At 41.5% G+C, this 17,500-nt stretch overlaps 1 protein-coding gene across 1 annotated transcript in view; it reads right to left on the bottom strand.

Annotated features, from left to right (window-relative positions):
* Window positions 1–17,500, bottom strand: part of LOC118942972 (endophilin-A1-like) — a 38,033-nt gene that overhangs the window by 14,680 nt on the left and 5,853 nt on the right. The window contains exons 5-6 of the mRNA XM_036958368.1: window positions 16,648–16,781; window positions 1,998–2,058 (exon numbers count right to left, since the gene is read on the bottom strand). Coding sequence (XP_036814263.1) covers window positions 1,998–2,058; window positions 16,648–16,781 — 195 coding nt within the window. The remainder of the gene's footprint in view (window positions 1–1,997; window positions 2,059–16,647; window positions 16,782–17,500) is intronic.

Here is a 17,500-nt window from a genome sequence, read left to right as displayed (position 1 = left end):
AATAATAATCACCATGACGATAATAATAATCCCATCTCCTTTACCTACAATTACAATAGTAATAATAATAATCACCATGACGATAATAATAATCCCATCTCCTTTACCTACAATTACAATAGTAATAATAATAATCACCACGACGATAATAATAATCCCATCTCCTTTACCTACAATTACAATAGTGATAATAATAATCACCACGACGATAATAATAATCCCATCTCCTTTACCTACAATTACAATAGTGATAATAATAATCACCATGACGATAATAATAATCCCATCTCCTTTACCTACAATTACAATAGTGATAATAATAATCACCATGACGATAATAATAATCCCATCTCCTTTACCTACAATTACAATAGTAATAATAATAATCACCATGACGATAATAATAATCCCATCTCCTTTACCTACAATTACAATAGTAATAATAATAATCACCATGACGATAATAATAATCCCATTTCCTTCACCTACAATTACAATAGTAATAATAATAATCACCATGACGATAATAATAATCCCGTCTCCTTTACCTACAATTACAATAGTAATAATAATAATCACCATGACGATAATAATAATCCCGTCTCCTTTACCTACAATTACAATAGTAATAATAATAATCACCATGACGATAATAATAATCCCATCTCCTTTACCTACAATTACAATAGTAATAATAATAATCACCATGACGATAATAATAATCCCATCTCCTTTACCTACAATTACAATAGTAATAATAATAATCACCACGACGATAATAATAATCCCATCTCCTTTACCTACAATTACAATAGTAATAATAATAATCACCATGACGATAATAATAATCCCATCTCCTTTACCTACAATTACAATAGTAATAATAATAATCACCATGACGATAATAATAATCCCATCTCCTTTACCTACAATTACAATAGTAATAATAATAATCACCATGACGATAATAATAATCCCATCTCCTTTACCTACAATTAAAATAGTAATAATAATAATCACCATGACGATAATAATAATCCCATCTCCTTTACCTACAATTACAATAGTAATAATAATAATCACCATGACGATAATAATAATCCCATCTCCTTTACCTACAATTACAATAGTAATAATAATAATCACCACGACGATAATAATAATCCCATCTCCTTTACCTACAATTACAATAGTAATAATAATAATCACCACGACGATAATAATAATCCCATCTCCTTTACCTACAATTACAATAGTAATAATAATAATCACCACGACGATAATAATAATCCCATCTCCTTTACCTACAATTACAATAGTAATAATAATAATCACCACGACGATAATAATAATCCCATCTCCTTTACCTACAATTACAATAGTAATAATAATAATCACCATGACGATAATAATAATCCCATCTCCTTTACCTACAATTACAATAGTAATAATAATAATCACCACGACGATAATAATAATCCCATCTCCTTTACCTACAATTACAATAGTAATAATGATAATCACCACGACGATAATAATAATCCCATCTCCTTTACCTACAATTACAATAGTAATAATAATAATCACCATGACGATAATAATAATCCCATCTCCTTTACCTACAATTACAATAGTAATAATAATAATCACCATGACGATAATAATAATCCCATCTCCTTTACCTACAATTACAATAGTAATAATAATAATCACCATGACGATAATAATAATCCCATCTCCTTTACCTACAATTACAATAGTAATAATAATAATCACCATGACGATAATAATAATCCCATCTCCTTTACCTACAATTACAATAGTAATAATAATAATCACCATGACGATAATAATAATCCCAACTCCTTTACCTACAATTACAATAGTAATAATAATAATCACCATGACGATAATAATAATCCCATCTCCTTTACCTACAATTACAATAGTAATAATGATAATCACCATGACGATAATAATAATCCCATCTCCTTTACCGTGGCGTTTCTTCTTATAGTCAAAGTCCAGGCGGCGTCCCTGCATCTTCTTCAGGTGGTGCTGCAACAACACATCTTTAATTCATTGACTTCATAATTTATTTAAAATGTATCTCATTTATTTATTTCATTTATTTAAAACGTATCTCCTTTATTTGACATGTATTTCAGACTTAATGATTTAAGTGATAATACATATACATTCTATTTATTATTTTAGATCCGCTTTCAAATTGCTGATAGATCGTAACTACCATCAATGTAATTATCTGCATCACTTCCAAACCCCCATATATTTTTGGGGTATATATAAATATATATATATATACTGTATATACAGATACATACCCACATATATATTAATATACATACATACATATATATATATATACTCCTAAATAGCTTCTACCAGCAAACCATGAGGCTCCTGAACAGCTAATTAAATGGCTACTTGGACTATTTGCATTGTGAGGTCCACAGCTGACTATTTGCATTGTGAGTTCTACAGCTGACTATTTGCATTGTGAGGTCTACAGCTGACTATTTGCATTGTGAGGTCTACAGCTGACTATTTGCATTGTGAGGTCTACAGCTGACTATTTGCATTGTGAGGTCTACAGCTGACTATTTGCATTGTGAGGTCTACAGCTGACTATTTGCATTGTGAGGTCTACAGCTGACTATTTGCATTGTGAGGTCTACAGCTGACTATTTGCATTGTGAGGTCTACAGCTGACTATTTGCATTGTGAGGTCTACAGCTGACTATTTGCATTGTGAGGTCTACAGCTGACTATTTGCATTGTGAGGTCTACAGCTGACTATTTGCATTGTGAGGTCTACAGCTGACTATTAGCATTGTGAGGTCTACAGCTGACTATTTGCATTGTGAGGTCTACAGCTGACTATTTGCATTGTGAGGTCTACAGCTGACTATTTACATTGTGAGGTCTACAGCTGACTATTTGCATTGTGAGGTCTACAGCTGACTATTTACATTGTGAGGTCCACAGCTGACTATTTGCATTGTGAGGTCCACAGCTGACTATTTGCATTGTGAGGTCCACAGCTGACTATTTGCATTGTGAGGTCTACAGCTGACTATTTGCATTGTGAGGTCTACAGCTGACTATTTGCATTGTGAGGTCTACAGCTGACTATTTGCATTGTGAGGTCCACAGCTGACTATTTGCATTGTGAGGTCCACAGCTGACTATTTGCATTGTGAGGTCTACAGCTGACTATTTGCATTGTGAGGTCTACAGCTGACTATTTACATTGTGAGGTCTACAGCTGACTATTTGCATTGTGAGGTCCACAGCTGACTATTTGCATTGTGAGGTCTACAGCTGACTATTTGCATTGTGAGGTCTACAGCTGACTATTTGCATTGTGAGGTCTACAGCTGACTATTTGCATTGTGAGGTCTACAGCTGACTATTTGCATTGTGAGGTCTACAGCTGACTATTTACATTGTGAGGTCTACAGCTGACTATTTGCATTGTGAGGTCCACAGCTGACTATTTACATTGTGAGGTCCACAGCTGACTATTTGCATTGTGAGGTCTACAGCTGACTATTTGCATTGTGAGGTCTACAGCTGACTATTTACATTGTGAGGTCTACAGCTGACTATTTACATTGTGAGGTCTACAGCTGACTATTTGCATTGTGAGTCTACAGCTGACTATTTGCATTGTGAGTCTACAGCTGACTATTTGCATTGTGAGGTCTACAGCTGACTATTTGCATTGTGAGGTCTACAGCTGACAATTTGCATTGTGAGGTCTACAGCTGACTATTTACATTGTGAGGTCTACAGCTGACTATTTACATTGTGAGGTCTACAGCTGACTATTTGCATTGTGAGGTCTACAGCTGACTATTTGCATTGTGAGTCTACAGCTGACTATTTGCATTGTGAGTCTACAGCTGACTATTTGCATTGTGAGGTCTACAGCTGACTATTTGCATTGTGAGGTCTACAGCTGACTATTTACATTGTGAGGTCTACAGCTGACTATTTGCATTGTGAGGTCTACAGCTGACTATTTACATTGTGAGGTCTACAGCTGACTATTTGCATTGTGAGGTCTACAGCTGACTATTTACATTGTGAGGTCTACAGCTGACTATTTGCATTGTGAGGTCTACAGCTGACTATTTAGATTGTGAGGTCTACAGCTGACTATTTACATTGTGAGGTCTACAGCTGACTATTTACATTGTGAGGTCTACAGCTGACTATTTACATTGTGAGTCTACAGCTGACTATTTGCATTGTGAGTCTACAGCTGACTATTTGCATTGTGAGGTCTACAGCTGACTATTTGCATTGTGAGGTCTACAGCTGACTATTTACATTGTGAGGTCTACAGCTGACTATTTGCATTGTGAGGTCTACAGCTGACTATTTGCATTGTGAGGTCTACAGCTGACTATTTACATTGTGAGGTCTACAGCTGACTATTTGCATTGTGAGGTCTACAGCTGACTATTTGCATTGTGAGGTCTACAGCTGACTATTTGCATTGTGAGGTCTACAGCTGACTATTTGCATTGTGAGGTCCACAGCTGACTATTAGCATTGTGAGGTCTACAGCTGACTATTTGCATTGTGAGGTCTACAGCTGACTATTAGCATTGTGAGGTCTACAGCTGACTATTAGCATTGTGAGGTCTACAGCTGACTATTTGCATTGTGAGGTCCACAGCTGACTATTAGCATTGTGAGGTCTACAGCTGACTATTTGCATTGTGAGGTCTACAGCTGACTATTAGCATTGTGAGGTCTACAGCTGACTATTTGCATTGTGAGGTCTACAGCTGACTATTAGCATTGTGAGGTCTACAGCTGACTATTTGCATTGTGAGGTCCACAGCTGACTATTTGCATTGTGAGGTCTACAGCTGACTATTAGCATTGTGAGGTCTACAGCTGACTATTTACATTGTGAGGTCTACAGCTGACTATTTGCATTGTGAGGTCTACAGCTGACTATTTACATTGTGAGGTCCACAGCTGACTATTTGCATTGTGAGGTCCACAGCTGACTATTTACATTGTGAGGTCCACAGCTGACTATTTGCATTGTGAGGTCTACAGCTGACTATTTGCATTGTGAGGTCTACAGCTGACTATTTGCATTGTGAGGTCTACAGCTGACTATTTGCATTGTGAGGTCCACAGCTGACTATTTGCATTGTGAGGTCCACAGCTGACTATTTGCATTGTGAGGTCTACAGCTGACTATTTGCATTGTGAGGTCTACAGCTGACTATTTACATTGTGAGGTCTACAGCTGACTATTTGCATTGTGAGGTCCACAGCTGACTATTTGCATTGTGAGGTCTACAGCTGACTATTTGCATTGTGAGGTCTACAGCTGACTATTTGCATTGTGAGGTCTACAGCTGACTATTTGCATTGTGAGGTCTACAGCTGACTATTTGCATTGTGAGGTCTACAGCTGACTATTTACATTGTGAGGTCTACAGCTGACTATTTGCATTGTGAGGTCCACAGCTGACTATTTACATTGTGAGGTCCACAGCTGACTATTTGCATTGTGAGGTCTACAGCTGACTATTTACATTGTGAGGTCTACAGCTGACTATTTACATTGTGAGGTCTACAGCTGACTATTTGCATTGTGAGTCTACAGCTGACTATTTGCATTGTGAGTCTACAGCTGACTATTTGCATTGTGAGGTCTACAGCTGACTATTTGCATTGTGAGGTCTACAGCTGACAATTTGCATTGTGAGGTCTACAGCTGACTATTTACATTGTGAGGTCTACAGCTGACTATTTACATTGTGAGGTCTACAGCTGACTATTTGCATTGTGAGGTCTACAGCTGACTATTTGCATTGTGAGTCTACAGCTGACTATTTGCATTGTGAGTCTACAGCTGACTATTTGCATTGTGAGGTCTACAGCTGACTATTTGCATTGTGAGGTCTACAGCTGACTATTTACATTGTGAGGTCTACAGCTGACTATTTGCATTGTGAGGTCTACAGCTGACTATTTACATTGTGAGGTCTACAGCTGACTATTTGCATTGTGAGGTCTACAGCTGACTATTTACATTGTGAGGTCTACAGCTGACTATTTGCATTGTGAGGTCTACAGCTGACTATTTAGATTGTGAGGTCTACAGCTGACTATTTAGATTGTGAGGTCTACAGCTGACTATTTACATTGTGAGGTCTACAGCTGACTATTTACATTGTGAGTCTACAGCTGACTATTTGCATTGTGAGTCTACAGCTGACTATTTGCATTGTGAGGTCTACAGCTGACTATTTGCATTGTGAGGTCTACAGCTGACTATTTACATTGTGAGGTCTACAGCTGACTATTTGCATTGTGAGGTCTACAGCTGACTATTTGCATTGTGAGGTCTACAGCTGACTATTTACATTGTGAGGTCTACAGCTGACTATTTGCATTGTGAGGTCTACAGCTGACTATTTGCATTGTGAGGTCTACAGCTGACTATTTGCATTGTGAGGTCTACAGCTGACTATTTGCATTGTGAGGTCCACAGCTGACTATTAGCATTGTGAGGTCTACAGCTGACTATTTGCATTGTGAGGTCTACAGCTGACTATTAGCATTGTGAGGTCTACAGATGACTATTAGCATTGTGAGGTCTACAGCTGACTATTTGCATTGTGAGGTCCACAGCTGACTATTAGCATTGTGAGGTCTACAGCTGACTATTTGCATTGTGAGGTCTACAGCTGACTATTAGCATTGTGAGGTCTACAGCTGACTATTTGCATTGTGAGGTCTACAGCTGACTATTAGCATTGTGAGGTCTACAGCTGACTATTTGCATTGTGAGGTCCACAGCTGACTATTAGCATTGTGAGGTCTACAGCTGACTATTTGCATTGTGAGGTCTACAGCTGACTATTTGCATTGTGAGGTCTACAGCTGACTATTTCCATTGTGAGGTCCACAGCTGACTATTTACAGTGTGAGGTCTACAGCTGACTATTTGCATTGTGAGGTCTACAGCTGACTATTTCCATTGTGAGGTCTACAGCTGACTATTTGCATTGTGAGGTCTACAGCTGACTATTTCCATTGTGAGGTCTACAGCTGACTATTAGCATTGTGAGGTCTACAGCTGACTATTTCCATTGTGAGGTCTACAGCTGACTATTTGCATTGTGAGGTCTACAGCTGACTATTTCCATTGTGAGGTCTACAGCTGACTATTTCCATTGTGAGGTCTACAGCTGACTATTAGCATTGTGAGGTCTACAGCTGACTATTTGCATTGTGAGGTCTACAGCTGACTATTTCCATTGTGAGGTCTACAGCTGACTATTTGCATTGTGAGGTCTACAGCTGACTATTTCCATTGTGAGGTCTACAGCTGACTATTAGCATTGTGAGGTCTACAGCTGACTATTTACATTGTGAGGTCTACAGCTGACTATTTGCATTGTGAGGTCTACAGCTGACTATTTGCATTGTGAGGTCTACAGCTGACTATTTCCATTGTGAGGTCTACAGCTGACTATTTGCATTGTGAGGTCTACAGCTGACTATTTCCATTGTGAGGTCTACAGCTGACTATTTGCATTGTGAGGTCTACAGCTGACTATTTCCATTGTGAGGTCCACAGCTGACTATTTACATTGTGAGGTCCACAGCTGACTATTTACATTGTGAGGTCTACAGCTGACTATTTCCATTGTGAGGTCCACAGCTGACTATTTACATTGTGAGGTCTACAGCTGACTATTTCCATTGTGAGGTCCACAGCTGACTATTTACATTGTGAGGTCTACAGCTGACTATTTACATTGTGAGGTCTACAGCTGACTATTTCCATTGTGAGGTCCACAGCTGACTATTTACATTGTGAGGTCTACAGCTGACTATTTACATTGTGAGGTCTACAGCTGACTATTTCCATTGTGAGGTCTACAGCTGACTATTTCCATTGTGAGGTCCACAGCTGACTATTTGCATTGTGAGGTCTACAGCTGACTATTTGCATTGTGAGGTCTACAGCTGACTATTTACATTGTGAGGTCTACAGCTGACTATTTGCATTGTGAGGTCTACAGCTGACTATTTACATTGTGAGGTCTACAGCTGACTATTTGCATTGTGAGGTCCACAGCTGACTATTTACATTGTGAGGTCTACAGCTGACTATTTGCATTGTGAGGTCTACAGCTGACTATTTACATTGTGAGGTCTACAGCTGACTATTTGCATTGTGAGGTCCACAGCTGACTATTTGCATTGTGAGGTCTACAGCTGACTATTTACATTGTGAGGTCTACAGCTGACTATTTACATTGTGAGGTCTACAGCTGACTATTTCCATTGTGAGGTCCACAGCTGACTATTTACATTGTGAGGTCTACAGCTGACTATTTACATTGTGAGGTCTACAGCTGACTATTTCCATTGTGAGGTCTACAGCTGACTATTTCCATTGTGAGGTCCACAGCTGACTATTTGCATTGTGAGGTCTACAGCTGACTATTTGCATTGTGAGGTCTACAGCTGACTATTTACATTGTGAGGTCTACAGCTGACTATTTGCATTGTGAGGTCTACAGCTGACTATTTACATTGTGAGGTCTACAGCTGACTATTTGCATTGTGAGGTCCACAGCTGACTATTTACATTGTGAGGTCTACAGCTGACTATTTGCATTGTGAGGTCTACAGCTGACTATTTACATTGTGAGGTCTACAGCTGACTATTTCCATTGTGAGGTCCACAGCTGACTATTTGCATTGTGAGGTCTACAGCTGACTATTTGCATTGTGAGGTCTACAGCTGACTATTTACATTGTGAGGTCTACAGCTGACTATTTACATTGTGAGGTCTACAGCTGACTATTTGCATTGTGAGGTCTACAGCTGACTATTTACATTGTGAGGTCTACAGCTGACTATTTACATTGTGAGGTCTACAGCTGACTATTTGCATTGTGAGGTCCACAGCTGACTATTTGCATTGTGAGGTCTACAGCTGACTATTTACATTGTGAGGTCTACAGCTGACTATTTACATTGTGAGGTCTACAGCTGACTATTTCCATTGTGAGGTCTACAGCTGACTATTTCCATTGTGAGGTCCACAGCTGACTATTTGCATTGTGAGGTCTACAGCTGACTATTTGCATTGTGAGGTCTACAGCTGACTATTTACATTGTGAGGTCTACAGCTGACTATTTGCATTGTGAGGTCTACAGCTGACTATTTACATTGTGAGGTCTACAGCTGACTATTTGCATTGTGAGGTCCACAGCTGACTATTTACATTGTGAGGTCTACAGCTGACTATTTGCATTGTGAGGTCTACAGCTGACTATTTACATTGTGAGGTCTACAGCTGACTATTTGCATTGTGAGGTCCACAGCTGACTATTTGCATTGTGAGGTCTACAGCTGACTATTTGCATTGTGAGGTCTACAGCTGTTGTATTCGTCACATGCGACAAATAACATTTGATTTGATTTTGATTTGATAGATATACATCTTTTGAAAATACATGTTCCTTCATTATATTCCGCTACCCCGACCTCCCCTCCCCTAATTGGAGTAAACTAATGAACTTCCAGGTTATACATACAATATTATGGACACATATTATATTACACTCTATTACTGATGTCCTTCCTCTACCCTCAACCTCTCCCATCTATTACTGATGTCCTTCCTCTACCCTCAACATCTATTACTGATGTCCTTCCTCTACCCTCAACCATCTATTACTGATGTCCTTCCTCTACCCTCAACCTCTCCCATCTATTACTGATGTCCTTCCTCTACCCTCAACCATCTATTACTGATGTCCTTCCTCTACCCTCAACCATCTATTACTGATGTCCTTCCTCTACCCTCAACCATCTATTACTGATGTCCTTCCTCTACCCTCAACCTCTATTACTGATGTCCTTCCTCTACCCTCAACCTCTATTACTGATGTCCTTCCTCTACCCTCAACCGCTCCCATCTATTACTGATGTCCTTCCTCTACCCTCAACCATCTATTACTGATGTCCTTCCTCTACCCTCAACCATCTATTACTGATGTCCTTCCTCTACCCTCAACCTCTCCCATCTATTACTGATGTCCTTCCTCTACCCTCAACCATCTATTACTGATGTCCTTCCTCTACCCTCAACCTCTCCCATCTATTACTGATGTCCTTCCTCTACCCTCAACCATCTATTACTGATGTCCTTCCTCTACCCTCAACCTCTATTACTGATGTCCTTCCTCTACCCTCAACCATATATTACTGATGTCCTTCCTCTACCCTCAACCTCTATTACTGATGTCCTTCCTCTACCCTCAACCATCTATTACTGATGTCCTTCCTCTACCCTCAACCTCTATTACTGATGTCCTTCCTCTACCCTCAACCTCTCCCATCTATAACTGATGTCCTTCCTCTACCCTCAACCATCTATAACTGATGTCCTTCCTCTACCCTCAACCTCTATTACTGATGTCCTTCCTCTACCCTCAACCTCTCCCATCTATTACTGATGTCCTTCCTCTACCCTCAACATCTATTACTGATGTCCTTCCTCTACCCTCAACCATCTATTACTGATGTCCTTCCTCTACCCTCAACCATCTATTACTGATGTCCTTCCTCTACCCTATCCCATCTATAACTGATGTCCTTCCTCTACCCTCAACCTCTCCCATCTATTACTGATGTCCTTCCTCTACCCTCAACCATATATTACTGATGTCCTTCCTCTACCCTCAACCATCTATTACTGATGTCCTTCCTCTACCCTCAACCATCTATTACTGATGTCCTTCCTCTACCCTCAACCATCTATTACTGATGTCCTTCCTCTACCCTCAACCATCTATTACTGATGTCATTCCTCTACCCTCAACCTCTCCCATCTATTACTGATGTCTTTCCTCTACCCTCAACCATCTATTACTGATGTCCTTCCTCTACCCTCAACCTCTCCCATCTATTACTGATGTCCTTCCTCTACCCTCAACCATCTATTACTGATGTCCTTCCTCTACCCTCAACCATCTATTACTGATGTCCTTCCTCTACCCTCAACCTCTCCCATCTATTACTGATGTCCTTCCTCTACCCTCAACCATCTATAACTGATGTCCTTCCTCTACCCTCAACCTCAACCATCTATTACTGATGTCCTTCCTCTACCCTCAACCATATATTACTGATGTCCTTCCTCTACCCTCAACCTCTATTACTGATGTCCTTCCTCTACCCTCTCCCATCTATTACTGATGTCCTTCCTCTACCCTCAACCATCTATTACTGATGTTCTTCCTCTACCCTCAACCTCTATTACTGATGTCCTTCCTCTACCCTCAACCGCTCCCATCTATTACCGATGTCCTTCCTCTACCCTCTCCCATCTATAACTGATGTCCTTCCTCTACCCTCAACCATCTATTACTGATGTTCTTCCTCTACCCTCAACCTCTATTACTGATGTCCTTCCTCTACCCTCAACCATCTATTACTGATGTCCTTCCTCTACCCTCAACCTCTATTACTGATGTCCTTCCTCTACCCTCAACCGCTCCCATCTATTACTGATGTCCTTCCTCTACCCTCAACCATCTATTACTGATGTCCTTCCTCTACCCTCAACCTCTATTACTGATGTCCTTCCTCTACCCTCAACCTCTCCCATCTATTACTGATGTCCTTCCTCTACCCTCAACCATCTATTACTGATGTCCTTCCTCTACCCTCAACCTCTCCCATCTATTACTGATGTCCTTCCTCTACCCTCAACCATCTATTACTGATGTCCTTCCTCTACCCTCAACCTCTATTACTGATGTCCTTCCTCTACCCTCAACCATATATTACTGATGTCCTTCCTCTACCCTCAACCTCTATTACTGATGTCCTTCCTCTACCCTCAACCATCTATTACTGATGTCCTTCCTCTACCCTCAACCTCTATTACTGATGTCCTTCCTCTACCCTCAACCATCTATAACTTATGTCCTTCCTCTACCCTCAACCTCTCCCATCTATTACTGATGTCCTTCCTCTACCCTCAACATCTATTACTGATGTCCTTCCTCTACCCTCAACCATCTATTACTGATGTCCTTCCTCTACCCTCAACCATCTATTACTGATGTCCTTCCTCAACCCTCTCCCATCTATAACTGATGTCCTTCCTCTACCCTCAACCATCTATTACTGATGTCCTTCCTCTACCCTATCCCATCTATAACTGATGTCCTTCCTCTACCCTCAACCTCTCCCATCTATTACTGATGTCCTTCCTCTACCCTCAACCATATATTACTGATGTCCTTCCTCTACCCTCAACCATCTATTACTGATGTCCTTCCTCTACCCTCAACCATCTATTACTGATGTCCTTCCTCTACCCTCAACCATCTATTACTGATGTCCTTCCTCTACCCTCAACCATCTATTACTGATGTCATTCCTCTACCCTCAACCTCTCCCATCTATTACTGATGTCCTTCCTCTACCCTCAACCATCTATTACTGATGTCCTTCCTCTACCCTCAACCTCTCCCATCTATTACTGATGTCCTTCCTCTACCCTCAACCATCTATTACTGATGTCCTTCCTCTACCCTCAACCATCTATTACTGATGTCCTTCCTCTACCCTCAACCTCTCCCATCTATTACTGATGTCCTTCCTCTACCCTCAACCATCTATAAATGATGTCCTTCCTCTACCCTCAACCTCAACCATCTATTACTGATGTCCTTCCTCTACCCTCAACCATATATTACTGATGTCCTTCCTCTACCCTCAACCTCTATTACTGATGTCCTTCCTCTACCCTCTCCCATCTATTACTGATGTCCTTCCTCTACCCTCAACCATCTATTACTGATGTTCTTCCTCTACCCTCAACCTCTATTACTGATGTCCTTCCTCTACCCTCAACCGCTCCCATCTATTACCGATGTCCTTCCTCTACCCTCTCCCATCTATAACTGATGTCCTTCCTCTACCCTCAACCATCTATTACTGATGTTCTTCCTCTACCCTCAACCTCTATTACTGATGTCCTTCCTCTACCCTCAACCATCTATTACTGATGTCCTTCCTCTACCCTCAACCTCTATTACTGATGTCCTTCCTCTACCCTCAACCGCTCCCATCTATTACTGATGTCCTTCCTCTACCCTCAACCATCTATTACTGATGTCCTTCCTCTACCCTCAACCTCTATTACTGATGTCCTTCCTCTACCCTCAACCTCTCCCATCTATTACTGATGTCCTTCCTCTACCCTCAACCATCTATTACTGATGTCCTTCCTCTACCCTCAACCTCTCCCATCTATTACTGATGTCCTTCCTCTACCCTCAACCATCTATTACTGATGTCCTTCCTCTACCCTCAACCTCTATTACTGATGTCCTTCCTCTACCCTCAACCATATATTACTGATGTCCTTCCTCTACCCTCAACCTCTATTACTGATGTCCTTCCTCTACCCTCAACCATCTATTACTGATGTCCTTCCTCTACCCTCAACCTCTATTACTGATGTCATTCCTCTACCCTCAACCTCTCCCATCTATAACTGATGTCCTTCCTCTACCCTCAACCATCTATAACTGATGTCCTTCCTCTACCCTCAACCTCTCCCATCTATTACTGATGTCCTTCCTCTACCCTCAACATCTATTACTGATGTCCTTCCTCTACCCTCAACCATCTATTACTGATGTCCTTCCTCTACCCTCAACCATCTATTACTGATGTCCTTCCTCAACCCTCTCCCATCTATAACTGATGTCCTTCCTCTACCCTCAACCATCTATTACTGATGTCCTTCCTCTACCCTATCCCATCTATAACTGATGTCCTTCCTCTACCCTCAACCTCTCCCATCTATTACTGATGTCCTTCCTCTACCCTCAACCATATATTACTGATGTCCTTCCTCTACCCTCAACCATCTATTACTGATGTCCTTCCTCTACCCTCAACCATCTATTACTGATGTCCTTCCTCTACCCTCAACCATCTATTACTGATGTCCTTCCTCTACCCTCAACCATCTATTACTGATGTCATTCCTCTACCCTCAACCTCTCCCATCTATTACTGATGTCCTTCCTCTACCCTCAACCATCTATTACTGATGTCCTTCCTCTACCCTCAACCTCTCCCATCTATTACTGATGTCCTTCCTCTACCCTCAACCATCTATTACTGATGTCCTTCCTCTACCCTCAACCATCTATTACTGATGTCCTTCCTCTACCCTCAACCTCTCCCATCTATTACTGATGTCCTTCCTCTACCCTCAACCATCTATAACTGATGTCCTTCCTCTACCCTCAACCTCAACCATCTATTACTGATGTCCTTCCTCTACCCTCAACCATATATTAATGATGTCCTTCCTCTACCCTCAACCTCTATTACTGATGTCCTTCCTCTACCCTCTCCCATCTATTACTGATGTCCTTCCTCTACCCTCAACCATCTATTACTGATGTTCTTCCTCTACCCTCAACCTCTATTACTGATGTCCTTCCTCTACCCTCAACCGCTCCCATCTATTACTGATGTCCTTCCTCTACCCTCTCCCATCTATAACTGATGTCCTTCCTCTACCCTCAACCATCTATTACTGATGTTCTTCCTCTACCCTCAACCTCTATTACTGATGTCCTTCCTCTACCCTCAACCATCTATTACTGATGTCCTTCCTCTACCCTCAACCTCTATTACTGATGTCCTTCCTCTACCCTCAACCGCTCCCATCTATTACTGATGTCCTTCCTCTACCCTCAACCATCTATTACTGATGTCCTTCCTCTACCCTCAACCATCTATTACTGATGTCCTTCCTCTACCCTCAACCTCTATTACTGATGTCCTTCCTCTACCCTCAACCTCTATTACTGATGTCCTTCCTCTACCCTCAACCGCTCCCATCTATTACTGATGTCCTTCCTCTACCCTCTCCCATCTATTACTGATGTCCTTCCTCTACCCTCAACCATCTATTACTGATGTCCTTCCTCTACCCTCAACCTCTCCCATCTATTACTGATGTCCTTCCTCTACCCTCAACCATCTATAACTGATGTCCTTCCTCTACCCTCAACCTCAACCATCTATTACTGATGTCCTTCCTCTACCCTCAACCATATATTAATGATGTCCTTCCTCTACCCTCAACCTCTATTACTGATGTCCTTCCTCTACCCTCTCCCATCTATTACTGATGTCCTTCCTCTACCCTCAACCATCTATTACTGATGTTCTTCCTCTACCCTCAACCTCTATTACTGATGTCCTTCCTCTACCCTCAACCGCTCCCATCTATTACTGATGTCCTTCCTCTACCCTCTCCCATCTATAACTGATGTCCTTCCTCTACCCTCAACCATCTATTACTGATGTTCTTCCTCTACCCTCAACCTCTATTACTGATGTCCTTCCTCTACCCTCAACCATCTATTACTGATGTCCTTCCTCTACCCTCAACCTCTATTACTGATGTCCTTCCTCTACCCTCAACCGCTCCCATCTATTACTGATGTCCTTCCTCTACCCTCAACCATCTATTACTGATGTCCTTCCTCTACCCTCAACCATCTATTACTGATGTCCTTCCTCTACCCTCAACCTCTATTACTGATGTCCTTCCTCTACCCTCAACCTCTATTACTGATGTCCTTCCTCTACCCTCAACCGCTCCCATCTATTACTGATGTCCTTCCTCTACCCTCTCCCATCTATTACTGATGTCCTTCCTCTACCCTCAACCATCTATTACTGATGTTCTTCCTCTACCCTCAACCTCTCCCATCTATTACTGATGTCCTTCCAGTTCTATTTGCCATACATTTTTAACTGTGCTGTTTCACAAAAGTTCTGATCTTTTCTACTCTCATAGTTTCTACAGATTATATATTTATATATTTATATGTTTTAGCTGCATGTGTGAAATAAATCCACCATTCCTATTTATGACATAATTTACAATTTTTTAATATTTTTTTTAATATAAATTAGTATATTTGAGTTTAACCACAATATATGTTGGATTATTTGTTCTGTCTTTTCTGGTGGATTAAACATTGCAACCAACTTTCTGTGGCTCGTTTTAAAAAATATGGATATTTTTGGAGATGATTTATTTTTCAAATAACCGAAAGTAAGAGGTTGTAATGAAAAAGGACATTCTTGAACATGTGGTGAGACATTCTGCTAGAGAACCAGTTTGGATTTAAGTTTTAACTTTTGAATGACTGACACCTTTAGTGAGAGATCTAATATTTTAATAGTTAATCATTTCTGCCCTCAAAATTCACATTCATTATATACATTTAACATTTTTATTTTTGTGGAGAGATTCTAATTGTGGTTTTAAAAGAAAACATGAATCATCAGAGTACAATGACACCTTTGTTTTTAAGCCCTTATAGTTACTTTGTATGCAATTCACATTTACAGTTATTCAAGATTTATTCAATATTTAAAAAGTATTCAAAATGTTTTTAACAGATATTTAGCATTTATTTATAATATTTATATACCATTTATATATTTAAAATGTATCTACATTATTTAATATTTATTTAACAACACACACTTCTGTCGCTACCTGTATCTCTTTAATGTCTTTTTCCTGTAGGTTCTGTAGTGGATCAATAAAGTTCTGTTTGACCTCCATATCCAGGGCATCCTTCACTTCCCCCAGCTCACCCATGCTCTCCCCAGCATCTAGGAGAGCCAGACCTGGAGGAGGGAGAGGGGAGGGAGAGGGGGAGGGAGGGAGGGGGAGGGAGAGGGAGGGAGGGAGGGGGGAGAGGGGGAGGGAGAGGGAGGGAGGGAGGGGGGGGGGGGAGGGGGAGGGAGGGAGGGAGGGGGAGGGAGAGGGAGGGATGGGGGGGGAGAGGGGGAGGGAGGGAGGGGAGAGGGGGAGGGGGAGGGAGAAAGGAAGAGGTGGAGGGAGGGAGAGGCGGAGGGAGGGAGAGGGGGGGGAGGGGGATGGAGGGAGGGAGGGAGGGAGGGAGGGAGGGAGGGAGGGAGGGAGGGAGGGAGGGAGGGAGGGGGTGGGAGAGGCAGAGGGGAAGGAGAGGGGAAGGGAGGGAGAGAGGAGGGAGAGGGAGGGAGAGGGAGGGAAGGAGAGGGGGAGGGAGGGAGGGGGAGAGGGAGGGAGAGGGAGGGAAGGAGAGGGGGAGGGAGGGAGGGAGAGGGGGAGGGAGGGAGGGGGAGAGGTGACAATTGACGTATTAATTCCGGTTACAAGTTAAAACAGAAACAACTCAAATGTGTGTGTGTGTGTCTGTGATGCAGTGTGTGTGTGTGTGTGTGTGTGTGTGTGTCTGTGATGCAGTGTGTGTGTGTGTGTGTGTGTGTCTGTGATGCAGTGTGTGCGTGTGTGTGTGTGTGTGTCTGTGATGCAGTGTGTGTGTGTGTGTCTGTGATGCAGTGTGTGTGTGTGTGTCTGTGAT

Source organism: Oncorhynchus mykiss, chromosome 21, assembly GCF_013265735.2.
Source record: "Oncorhynchus mykiss isolate Arlee chromosome 21, USDA_OmykA_1.1, whole genome shotgun sequence".
Lineage (NCBI taxonomy): Eukaryota > Metazoa > Chordata > Actinopteri > Salmoniformes > Salmonidae > Oncorhynchus > Oncorhynchus mykiss.
The sequence above is the reverse complement of the archived record's forward strand: the minus strand, read 5'-3'. Positions and strand labels throughout refer to the sequence as shown.